Below are 12,342 nucleotides of genomic sequence, written 5' to 3' on the forward strand. Positions count from 1 at the left end.
GAGAAGATCAGAGGTGGGGAAAAATAGGAATTTCTTGCAGGAGATAAAGGGCCTAGCTTTGAAAATGACAGTAGGACTGGAGAGGACTGAATAGATACTGAGAAGGTTTTGAGAACTAAGAGCTAATGATTAGGAAGTACTATCTATGTGCCAAACATTGGATAAACACTGTTCTGGCATCGTTTAATTTGGTCCTCAGAGATGACAGATGTGGAGAATGAACACTGAGAGAAATTACAGTTAAAGTAGCAAAGCTGGAATTTAAACCATATCTCAAATTTCAGAATCCAATATCCTGATTTTCAGTTGCATATTGGGAAAGAAGGAAGATAGAATGATGACTTTCATAACAGAGAGGAGCGAGATCTTTTTAGGTGGAGCAGGGAACTCAAGAGGAGAAAAAATAATTAAGGAATCACTGTAAGTTTAATTATAGTCATATTAGATTTTAGAATAAATCAGGAAACTAAGTTGAAATTCACAGAAGCTGCCTGACTGTCCCAGATACAAATGCAGGGAAGATCTGCATAGTCATAGTTTAAGTCCTTAAATTGCCAAGCAAGGGAGTGTAGAGTAAAAGAAAAATAGAAACAAAACCTGATTTGGAGAAAGGAAGAATAAACAGAAATAAAGACGTAAGTGGAAAGTTAAAACAGAACTAGCACATATGGAATTATAAAAGGCAAAGAAGAAAAATGCATTAATAAGAATGAGTGTTCACTCAGTAAAGATGCAAAATGCATGAAGCTAATAACATTGAGAGAGGCAGATGGATTGATGGCTGGATGGATGGAAAGGTAGATAGATGGGCAGACAGACATCTATCATACACATTTATATCTCTCTAAATATTTGCATACATTTGTAGCTTCAGGTTTTAAGTCAGTAATTACAGTGAAAACTTCACATACTCAGATTACTTGTGTCTTTTAACTCAGCAATAAAATATTATATTTATCATTCTATGTTGTACACAAAGCAGTTAGCTTGTGCTTAAGAACATATATCTTCAAATAGTAGAACCACTGGAAAAAATGTTGATGCTGACAGACAGAGTGAAACTGAGAATAACTGAAGGAACATCAGATTAATTCTGCCATTTCATACAGTTCAATGCAAATAGTTAACATACTAAGAAAATATATGTCACTTTTCTTAAAGATTTTTTAATTTCTGCTTAATTTTTAGTATTATCCAGCATTGATTATTTTTTTAAAGTTAAACCCCTCTTTAATTGAAAAAAGAAAAAAAAAATGCTACCCAAGCTACATAACAATCTGAAGGAAAACATTTTATTTCATTCACTGAGAAACAATATTAAAGAACAAAATCCACACATTCACGAATTTTCCAAAAAGTATTTCACTTCTTTCTCTTTGAAAATAGTTTGGAATTAAGAAGAAAAAAGTAATTTCCACGTTTAAAATAAATCTAATATGTGTGAAATCAAGGGAGAATTTCTTTCAGTTTCACAATGCATGGTCAGCTTAAGTCTCAAAGTTTCCTTTTGAAGAATTTTTGCTTTTTTCCTACTAGAATCTTTAAGGCTTCAAGGAAATACTCATTTGCCAGAAGAAAGGAATTCATAAGAGATCAAATGATCCGATGGAACAGCATGAAATACAGCTACTCCCTCCCAAACCCAGATACAAAGCCAAAAGTCTTACAAAGAAAGAATACAGGCACAGCAGTTTACAGAAGAGGAGTCCAAAAAAAAAAAAAAAATAAGTGAAGTATGTTGGAAACATACTTGCTTGATATCCACAACTGTAATTATTATGATCAAACAAAGAATACTAACGCAAAAGAATTACTAAGAAAGTTTAGCATGGCAGATGAAGAGTAGATACATTTGAAGCGATGACAAAAGCCTTTTCCCTGCTGCATGAGAATCTGACCTTCTTTTAAAGTTCTGCTCTGCTGCCCTGGTAACTTGACAAGGGAAGAATGTCAACTTTGATTTTAGGTAACATTTTTGTATTAAATTGCTTCTAGAATGAGAGGAATAGAAATAGAGGAATAATAGTTAATAGGATGCTATAGCTTTGAGCTACTGGTGTAGTGACTGTAACTTCAGGGATTTTCGCAGTTGTACCTATAGGTTTGGTATAAGAAACATTGGTTCCTGTGGGGCAGAAGCTTCTGCCAGAGTTTCCATCCCCAAATTATGTAGCTCTTCTCTTGTACATATGAGCCATTCTATAGGTCATGGGCCTTAACCTGGGTAAGTTTGACCATCAGGGGATATATGGCAATGTTTGAAGACATTTTTTTTTTTTTTTTTTTGTCATGACGTGAGAGGCTTGCTACTGACATCTCAAGATTAGAGGCCAAGATTGCCTCTAAATTCCCTTAAATTAATAGGACAACCCCCACATAAAACAAATTATTACATTTTACGCAGAATAATTCTTTCTCGGAGTTTGGCCTATGCATTTGGGACATCTAACAGCATTCCTGCCCGCTGAGCCCTAGACGCCAGTAGCATAACTCCTTTTTCAGTCCTGACAGGCAAACGTGCTTCCAGAATTCTCAAGTGTCCCCAGGAGTGGGGAGTGAGAGGGCATGCCAGCAAGCTGTGCTTCCAACCTTATATCTATAAACTGAATTTGATGCCATATGTGTCTATGGTAGTCCCATGGGTTTGGAAATAATTGCACCTAAGAAGACCCTCCTGTAGCTTACACAGTAAAGGAGTTTACTACTAGTTTAAAAATTATTAACAAAACAGAATATAATATAACCCAAAACAATATAATACATGCAAAGACAAAAAAATATGAGGCTAGTATTAAATATCAAACTAAGATAATCAAACAATTGATAATAAATAAAGACAAAATTACTAACAAAACAAAAGCTAAAATTCTTTATGAATTCTATTTGCTTGCAGGTGGATTAAACACTGATTAAATGTGTGTCTTCTGCTTAGAGGGATAGTATAAGTCATGCCTTTCTCTCACAACACTGGCCTATGATTTCTCACTTCCTGATTGCTTTTATGTATATGACTAACTGCTTTTTTGATATTCAATTTCTTACATTGTTACCTAACTTCTGAAATGATTATGGATTTTTTTCTTAACCACAGAGCCATGTCTTCTGCCTACTTTATATTTTCCCATACACAAAGCATTTTATTGGTGGTATATTATTTAAAATAAATTGATAAAGTCACAGGCATGCCCATGGAGTATATTATTATAAAATTCTATGTATGATTTATTTTAATGGATTAGGATTATTATATTTTTATTTTCATGGGGGAAGAACATGGTATTTAGAAGATGTCTAAATTCTATATTTGGGAAGAATACATTTATTTTTCGATGAGAGGCAAATCCCTTTTTAACTACAATGAAAAAAGTTACAAAAATTTTATAGTCACACATTTATTGATATATGTGTTTATTTCACCTCTCTTAGAGAATATACTTCCATAAAATGAGGACGGGAGGAGGTGAGGAAAAGACACTGGGAAAGGAGACAGTATAAACTTTCCTCATTCAAAGCACATTTAATTTAATCACAGATCTATTTCAGGGAAAATATCTTTTCAGTATTATGGAAATGCTGTTATTTACACTTAATTTTTTTTCTGCGCTACCGGGGTGGGCCTAAGTACTTATCTTGACAATATCAATAAACACAAGACTTGACTGGTTAAATTGGACTACTTTTAATCATCCTTCTAAAACTGGCTGCCCCCCGCCCATTCCACCTCTTTATATGGACACTGAAAACAAAACTTTTAATGTTTAAGGCTTTCTAAATATCAAACCATGCTTGTATCTACATTAAAATAGCAACAATGAAATAAATTATGGATATAGTTTCTTTACATGATCTTTATTCTGAATAAACCTATCCTCTTTCCAGATAATCTGTACTTGACTGTTCAATAAAGACAGCACATCTGTATTCTACATTGAGAAGCTCTTTAGAAAGAGAGTTTTAGGGCCCCTGGGTGGCTCAGTGAGTTGGGCATCCTACTTCAGCTCAGGTCATGATCTCATGGCTTATGGGTTTGAGCCCCGCGTCAGGCTCTCTGCTCTCAGCACAGAGCCTGCTTCATATCCTCTGTCACCCTCTCTCTGCTCCTCCCCTGCTTGTGCTCTCTCTCTCTCTTTCAAAAAAAAAACATTAAAAAAAATTTAAAAAAGAGAGAGATTTTCTGTTGTCTCTGATAACTCCCTTAGATGGTTATCTACCATGCTATCCTCTCTGGAAGAGGGAGAAAACAGGGAGCAAAGAGACTGATTACCTGGGAGGGCAGGAGCAGCTCAGCTCAAGTAAATTCATCCTAAATACTTTCTGCAGAAAAACATATCCGCTTGGGAAGTTCAATTTTCAAATGTTCAGGAGTAATACAAAAATAAAATGTTTAAACACACCTGTTTCCTTTTTTTTTTTAATTTTTTTTAACGTTTTTATTCATTTTTGAGACAGAGAGAGACAGAGCATGAATGGGGGAGGGTCAGAGAGAGGGAGACACAGAATCTGAAACAGGCTCCGGGCTCTGAGCTGTCAGCACAGGGGCCCAATGCGGGGCTCGAACTCACGGACGGCGAGATAGTGACCTGAGCCGAAGTCGGCGCTCAACCGACTGAGCCACCCAGGCGCCCCAAAACACATCTGTTTTCAAGGCAGCTCCATTATAATTCCTCATTAAATCCACTGGGAAATGAGGTAAGATATATTTATATGACATATTGACTTGAAGTAGAAATTCGAGAGTTTTATTTTATACAGTTTAAATTGTACACCAACTTATAAGAGTATTGCTTCTTCTTTCCAAAGAGAAGATCTTAACTATCTGGGGGACAGGAAAGGTAGGATCAGAGAAAATAGCATAAATATTGTTTTTATAATATTAACATTACCTTAGGGTTCAGTTGATTAATGTTTATAATAACTGCTGCAAACAACAACATAGCCATTTAATTCAAATAAAAGAACTCTGTATAATAAATGCTAAATTCTATGCAATAATCCTTAAACATAAAATATGAAAAATGAATGCTTAAAATATCATATTGTTAGTAAACTTAAAAGCTTTTCCCAACCTATATTCTAGTGGGTTAATGAAGTTAATAATGAAGTTAATAATTTCTTACCAGGCAGACTTTTAAAAAGTGATGAACTTTTCCTAAGTATTGAGACTCTAGAAATGGGTCACAATCAGTACCCTTCTCCAGTACCAAGAGGCTTTCTAAAGGGAGGGGATTTAGCCAGGACTTGAATAATGAAAAGCAGTTGACAAATTGGTGGAAACAGGAGAAGGGAATAAAGGAGCCTAGCTAATGAGTCAATACCAAATAATCTTGTCTAGAAGGTTGAGAAGGGATAGACTGAATTAATATGGAAAATAGGAAAAGCATCTGGGTAAGTAGGCTACTGAGCTGGAAGCCCTTTTATTGTTCTGCTAATAAGTTAAAATTCTTGTCCATTTAATTATAAATTCCTTTGGATAGCTTTAACATCTTCCTGTGTGAAGGCAAATTGCTTGCATCCTCTTTTATCAATAGTTACTTTGTCTCTTGTATTAACTTTAGATTAATCTCTAGCCCCACTATCATTTTCAGGGCAATTTTGCTGTTTAAAAAAATCCAAAAAGTAGTTATATTCACGCAATAGTAATTCTATACATCTCAACGTTACACAAAATTACTCAATAACTTGTCTTAACAATAGTGAGCATTACATTCTAATCTGTATTTAAGTTTCTTTTCCTGTATAAGTTCCATGATCTTCTTGTAGGGACCAAGGGTAGGCCACCCCAAGATGGGCCACTTTGGCAGGAAGATTATTTTGAGTTAAAAAGCAATCTAGACCCAGCAGATTCAGGAAAACCTCTTTACTTCCCCCCCTCAACTGCCTACAAAGAATTTAGAAAGAGAACCTGTTCCAGAAAGAGAGCTATCACCATAGATAATTACATTATGCTATAAACTAGGGTATGATAGACTGGGAGGAACCTAGCAAGGCCTGTTTGATCAAAATCTTCTGTGTCCCACTGTTTCCCAATAACGCAACAAATATTTGCTTACCAAACATTTACTCTTTTTGATTTTCCTGTGAATTGCATTCTTTCCCTTTGAAGTCCCAGACTACTACCTGCCTCTGCCTTCATTCCAAATGATAAGGGACCTCACTTTGCCAGACTGTCTTTGGAATTTCCAAGTCTGAGTAGATTCCCTGTATATGAAATTAAATTTGATTTTCTCCTGGGGCGCCTGGGTGGCGCAGTCGGTTAAGCGTCCGACTTCAGCCAGGTCACGATCTCACGGTCCGTGAGTTCGAGCCCCGCGTCAGGTTCTGGGCTGATGGCTCGGAGCCTGGAGCCTGTTTCCGATTCTGTGTCTCCCTCTCTCTCTGCCCCTCCCCCGTTCATGCTCTGTCTCTCTCTGTCCCAAAAATAAATAAAAAACGTTGAAAAAAAAATTAAAAAAAAAAAAAAAAAAAATTTGATTTTCTCCTATTTGTATGGTAGGTGCAACAAATGTGCATATATATAATGAAGCTTTGATAATAAAAGTAACATTCAATGCAGTATATATCTTCTCCAACTGATTTTCAAGAAAATTGTATTTCAAAATATACTCACTTAACTGAAAGATATTACCAGTGCTCTGAGATGAAACTATTTAAAGGATAGCTTTTATTAAAATAAAATGTTACAGTTTATGAAATTAAATTCAGAGTACATAATGTTCAGAGTACGTAAGTACATAAGTATACATCATATAAGTATACTTATATAATACATATATAAGAAAAACAACAATTTCCTTTAGGGGGACAATAGGCATATCTTAGTTCCTTCTTTCAAATATATTTGAATTTATTCATCCAATGGGACTTTTATTTAATCAAGATTCAAACAATCACTACTCTAATGGGTCAATTAAATCATTTCATTTTTATCATTTTATTACTATAACTTTGTTAGGAAATTGTTCTAGTTTTGTTCAATAAGCTCTATACACACTATGATTTTTAAATGATATGGATCAGTTAACACATATAACTCTTTTCAAAGATTCTATTGTAGGAGAATAAATCAGTTTCAAATAAAAATGAGCTGGAAACTTAACAAAAGAATTATACAGTTCCAAATACCCGGAGATGAAATTAAGTAATGGCTAAAAATTTGAAGATTATTAAAACTTCATATTGCACTTTGTAGTTTTACCTAGCAAATTTTTAAAAGTTTAGATTAACTTTAAATCATTATTTTTCAAACTTTTATAATTATATTTGCAGCTACTTATTCTGGCCCATATCATGTATGATAATTGGCAAATGTAAAAGTTAAAAATATTATGATAAAATAGTTTTGTTTGTTTGTTTGTTTTCCAGGATCAAGCAATGTACACAAGAATTTAGTAATTTAAACTATTTCATTTTGGTGATGTAGCTTCTCATAACAGGCTATAGAATGGTATAAAATACCTTGAGGCTTCTGTCACTTGTTAAATCGTTCTTTAAGAGTATGCAAATTAACTTGAGATAGCAAATAATTCAAAAGGTTTTAATAAGATGATTGCTTCATAATTTTAATTCAACATTAGCTAAAATTAAATCTCATTTGGCAATTTAGAACATTAAACCCACAAAGTAGTCCATTATCTATATAATATGGAAATATATATACTATTTATATTTAGGCACGTACAATCTCAACAATTACTTCTGTGCTCCTTTAGTCCTTTTGACTGGTGACTGTTTAATTGGACACAGTAAAAGTAAACAAGGGGAAAAATGTGCCTTAGAGATACTAGATTTTTGTTGGTTTCCAATTTACTATGACAATCTCTTTTTCATTCTTTTACACTTCAGACATAAAATTATATATAAATGTGTATATTATGTGTGCATGTGTGTGAAAAACAGATTTGCCCCAGAAGTTTCCAATGTAATAAATATTCTAAGAAAAGAAATCATAAACTAAAGTGTAGAGTTCAAGTCCTGAAAGAGGTGTTTTATTAGTGTTAGAATAATTTGGCATCTTCTTCGTATACTTGAACACTTTCAGGTCTCAAACTCTATGCAACAAGTTCTCAGATACTCCTGAAACCTAAATAATAAAAACCAGTCATGTAGGAAGCAAGGAGTATGAGCTTTATATATATATATATATATATATATATATATATATATATATATATACACACACACACATTAGTTTTGCAGGAATAAGCCTTAGGTAGGCATGCAGGTTGGACTTGCTAGCAGGTATTATGTGCCTGGAAGATCAACGTTTGATTCACTCAGGAATAATCTGGAGTTGTTACCAGTTACTTGTACTTGGCAAATGCTCAGACACAGAATTAGATTCTTCACAAGAAGTGGGAATACATGAAAGGAAGCTTCTTGAAAGACATGATGGCATCCTCACCTGGAACTGGAAAGACTTCCCCAGTAGGCCAGGGAAGCTTGCCTCCAAGAGGAAGTGCTGTTAGATGCTATCCCCTGCTCTGGGAAGTCACCTTGGGATGTAGATCTTTTTATTTACATTAAATGAACTAGACTCTGCCTATGTCTATCTGTGTCTTTTAGTCAATTACATCCTGTGACACTAGAGAGAACCGTGCCAGTATTTATTTTCATTCACTATTATGAGATTGAATTTTTAAACCTTGTGCTGAACTTAATGTTTCCTATGGGACTTTTTAAGAAGCAAAGAAAAAAAAAAGCTCGCCAATAGAATTCTGAAGGTTAGTATATTCTATGGAGATTGGAGATCCTGGTTCTTAAAACTTTATTTCAAAATTCCTTATAATCAATGGGTTCTATGGCTTTTATTTGTATCACAGATTCCCCAGAGAGGTGTGAGCAGCATGACACTAGTTTCCCTGAAACTAGCCTTTACGAACACAGGCTTTGTGCCTAACTCTAGAGGAAGCACAGAATTCTGGGATTACCAACAAAATGAAGTATTCCAAACTGCAGTTTCCTCTATGGTCACTTGAAAGTATCTTTTTTTTTTTTCCTCTTTTTTTTTATTCTTTTCTCTTTTTCTTTCTGGAACCTATTTTCACATGAACCTCCTACCCATGAGCTTGTCATGAGTACAAAGACCAGTAAGGAAAAAGCAATACTAAACTGTTGAATAGAACTTGCTATCTAAATGCTTTATTACTGGGGAAAAAGAAACCCAGACAAAGTAATAATCAACTGGAAATCAGCCAAGGTATTTGACTAAATATTTTATCCTATGCAAATATCAGTTTGCATATTTTTAGGGCAAACAGCACACTAGAATCTGAGTTTCTACAGAATGGAGAGAGGGAATCGATAAACAGCACCCAGAACCTTGTTCCTCCCAACCTCACTCACACACCTCAGACATAAATGAACTTTTTATCAGTCCCAAACATAATCTTTCCATATCTCAACTATTCTTTCAAATTTAAAGTCAGTTAATCCAATTTGCTGACATCCTTAAATCTAATATAAAAAGAGACATTTTTGGACTAAATTCTGTTTTCCATTTTCTGAGTTACAGAACCATAGAAAGAAAACAACATCATTTCTTATTGAAGTGTGTACTTTCATCTAATTCATTCATATTCTTAAAGACTTTGCCAACATGTATTTAACAAAATCCACATCAATTAAAATTTACAGCAGCGTTACCAGAGTTTGAAAAGATTGTGTTTAGTTTGCTTCTTCTCTTTTGGCCCTGTCTGTACCACCTGCCATCCAATTTACCAGGGCATCCTCTAATATCCCAACATCAGGACATCATTAAATTTTTTCTTACCTTTATGAATTTAGGTACTTTTAACATTAAAAGCAAATTGAAAGCACACAATGTCTCCAGTTTTTTGTTAGAAGTGTAACAGTGATTTCAGTAAAAATAGTTAAAAATCTATTATATTTAACTCTCACAGTGAAACAATTATCTGTTACCAAAATCAAGCAAAAATTCAGTACCTAATATGTGAATTATCTCAATATGACTAGAAAATTGTGTAATCTACTCTTACAGCTTCAGATATGCAAACATAGCAGTTTAATGATGAGGTTTCCACAATTTAAGCAGAGGGGTGCACTGGAGTAGGTGGATAATTTGGGCAAAGGGCAAGCAATAGCCTGAAGTAGAAACAAGAATTGTGAAGACAAGAGTATTGTAATCTGAATTAGCAATTACTTGCCGTCTCCACTCTGCTTCATTGCACATAGCCAGTTTTTCACCATTAGATTTGTTGACGCTTTGGCATTAACCAACCACATAATACCATCATAATCAAAACACACACACACACACACACACACACACACACACACACACACACACACCCCACACTGATACTGTTCTTTTCTATTACTTCTAACTCAAGCAATAAGCAGATTTAAGGGAAAACTATAATTTAAATCGGGTAGTGACGATATAGAAATATTTTACCCTAATCCAACACCAAAATTCACCTCATTTTACTAGCTGAATCATCACATCTTTTCTTTCCTTTTGTCCCCAGTAGAAACAGACAAAAACATTACTTACATTGCACGATGAGCTGCACCAAGGCTTCTCTTGGTTTCACGTTAAATCCATTGTATTGGCTGGTCTGACACCTGTACATTCCTGACATTTCTCTAGATACATTCACAATCCTCAGTGTTCCATCATAACTCTCCATTTGCATTGACCCATCAGGCATTGCAACTTCTTTATCCGCTCTAGACCAGAGGATGATGGGTTTAGGTTTTCCAGTTACTTGACACTGCAGTTCTATTGTGTCCCCTTCTCTGGTGACCAGAGGTGATTTTTCCTGTGGAACAGTCAGATTGGGTGGAACTTGAAATGGGAAAAAGAAAATTTTTCAAGGTTAGTATAAACTGGTAAAGCATATCCAAACACAGAAAATCATAAGGAAACAATTTCTGCTGGTTGAAGAAGTGTGACAATTCAGATGACAAAAATAATAGAGACCTTGGGAGTAAGTGGCACATACTCTCACTTAAAAGAATTCTGAATTGTTTTCCTATGACTCTCACAGATGAGGTATTTAAACAACATTAGCAAAATAAAGAAAGCATTAAATTGGAACATGAATGGTCAACATAAGAACAATCTACTCAATGACTTGTCATGATCAGTCATTAGCTGGGTTTTTAACATCTGCATTTCATAGAAGAATGATACTGCTTGCTGAGGGTAGCATCCAGCTTTTCAGTCTTGTTTCCTATGTTGTTATCTCTTACCCAAAGATGCTCTAAGAAAGGGATAAGAGGCATTTTCGACTTAGCAGGCACAGTAAACGCAAGTAATAGGAAAAGAAAAACAAAGGACGTCTGATAGAAAATCAGAAGTTTTGACTCTGGTGTACAAAATGTTGCCAAATTGCTAACATTTAGGGTTTGTTTTCTCCCTGATGGAAATGGAATGCAACAACAGACTTAGAATGCCACACTCTGACAATCCACTATATTCTTCTCTTTTGGACTTTTAATATTTTTAACATTTTAATTTCACATAATTTCCTTTTAAGACATTTTGAGATAAGTATAAGTAGTTTGTCACAATTTGCCCCTATTTCTGTGGAATTAATTTTAAGTGAATTTTCGAGAACATATTTCAACAATAAAATAATTGTAATTTTTTCAAGTAAAGCTAATTTTTTAGTTTACTGAAGACATTTATGAGACGTTCATTTCACATGAAATTTACTGTGCTGGAATATATTTATGTTAGGGTTTAGTGAAAAGTATCAACCAGTAAGAGGCAAATACTGTTCAGTGTGTTGTTTCAGAAACATTACCTATTCCGCTGAAGACTTTTATTTCTTACACAAATATATATGAAATCCATTGTATTTGGGCAATTAAAATGTCTATCAAAAAACAAAGGCTAACTTAGAATGCCAGAATAGGAATAACCAGAAATATAGGAATAATTCTACCCTTCTGGGAAACATCATATGCTTCCTTTAGAGGTATCACTGCATATATGGATAAAAAGGCAAAGATTTTATTCTTCCTTTTGGCATTACTGTGTTCCAGTGCCCGAGAACAAAACAAACATAGTTTTTAAATTATTTTTCAACTTAACGTTGAACTGTTACTGCTCTTGTTACACATAGAGGAAAATAAATTTGAGTCCAAAGTGATAGGGAAGTTAATTATCTTGCTATTTAAGTATCTTCAGGTTTTTTTCCTTTCATTTAATTCCTTCATTTGCTTCTTATTTTTAAAAAAGTTACTTAAATAATGCATACATCTTAGAAATTAGAAAAAAATATGAAATATTAACCACCACTTCCTTGCATTTAATTTTTTTTAATTTAATTTTTATTTTTTTTTAAATTTACATCCAAATTAGTTAGTATATAG

At 34.1% G+C, this 12,342-nt stretch overlaps 1 protein-coding gene across 1 annotated transcript in view; it reads right to left on the reverse strand.

Annotated features, from left to right (window-relative positions):
- The window catches only part of MDGA2 (MAM domain containing glycosylphosphatidylinositol anchor 2), an 856,127-nt gene that overhangs the window by 190,736 nt on the left and 653,049 nt on the right, over positions 1 to 12,342 (reverse strand). Inside the window, exon 8 of the mRNA XM_042989635.1 lies at positions 10,514 to 10,807. Within this exon, the coding sequence (XP_042845569.1) occupies positions 10,514 to 10,807 (294 nt within the window). The remainder of the gene's footprint in view (positions 1 to 10,513; positions 10,808 to 12,342) is intronic.

This window comes from Panthera tigris, chromosome B3 (assembly GCF_018350195.1).
Source record: "Panthera tigris isolate Pti1 chromosome B3, P.tigris_Pti1_mat1.1, whole genome shotgun sequence".
Taxonomy (NCBI): domain Eukaryota; kingdom Metazoa; phylum Chordata; class Mammalia; order Carnivora; family Felidae; genus Panthera; species Panthera tigris.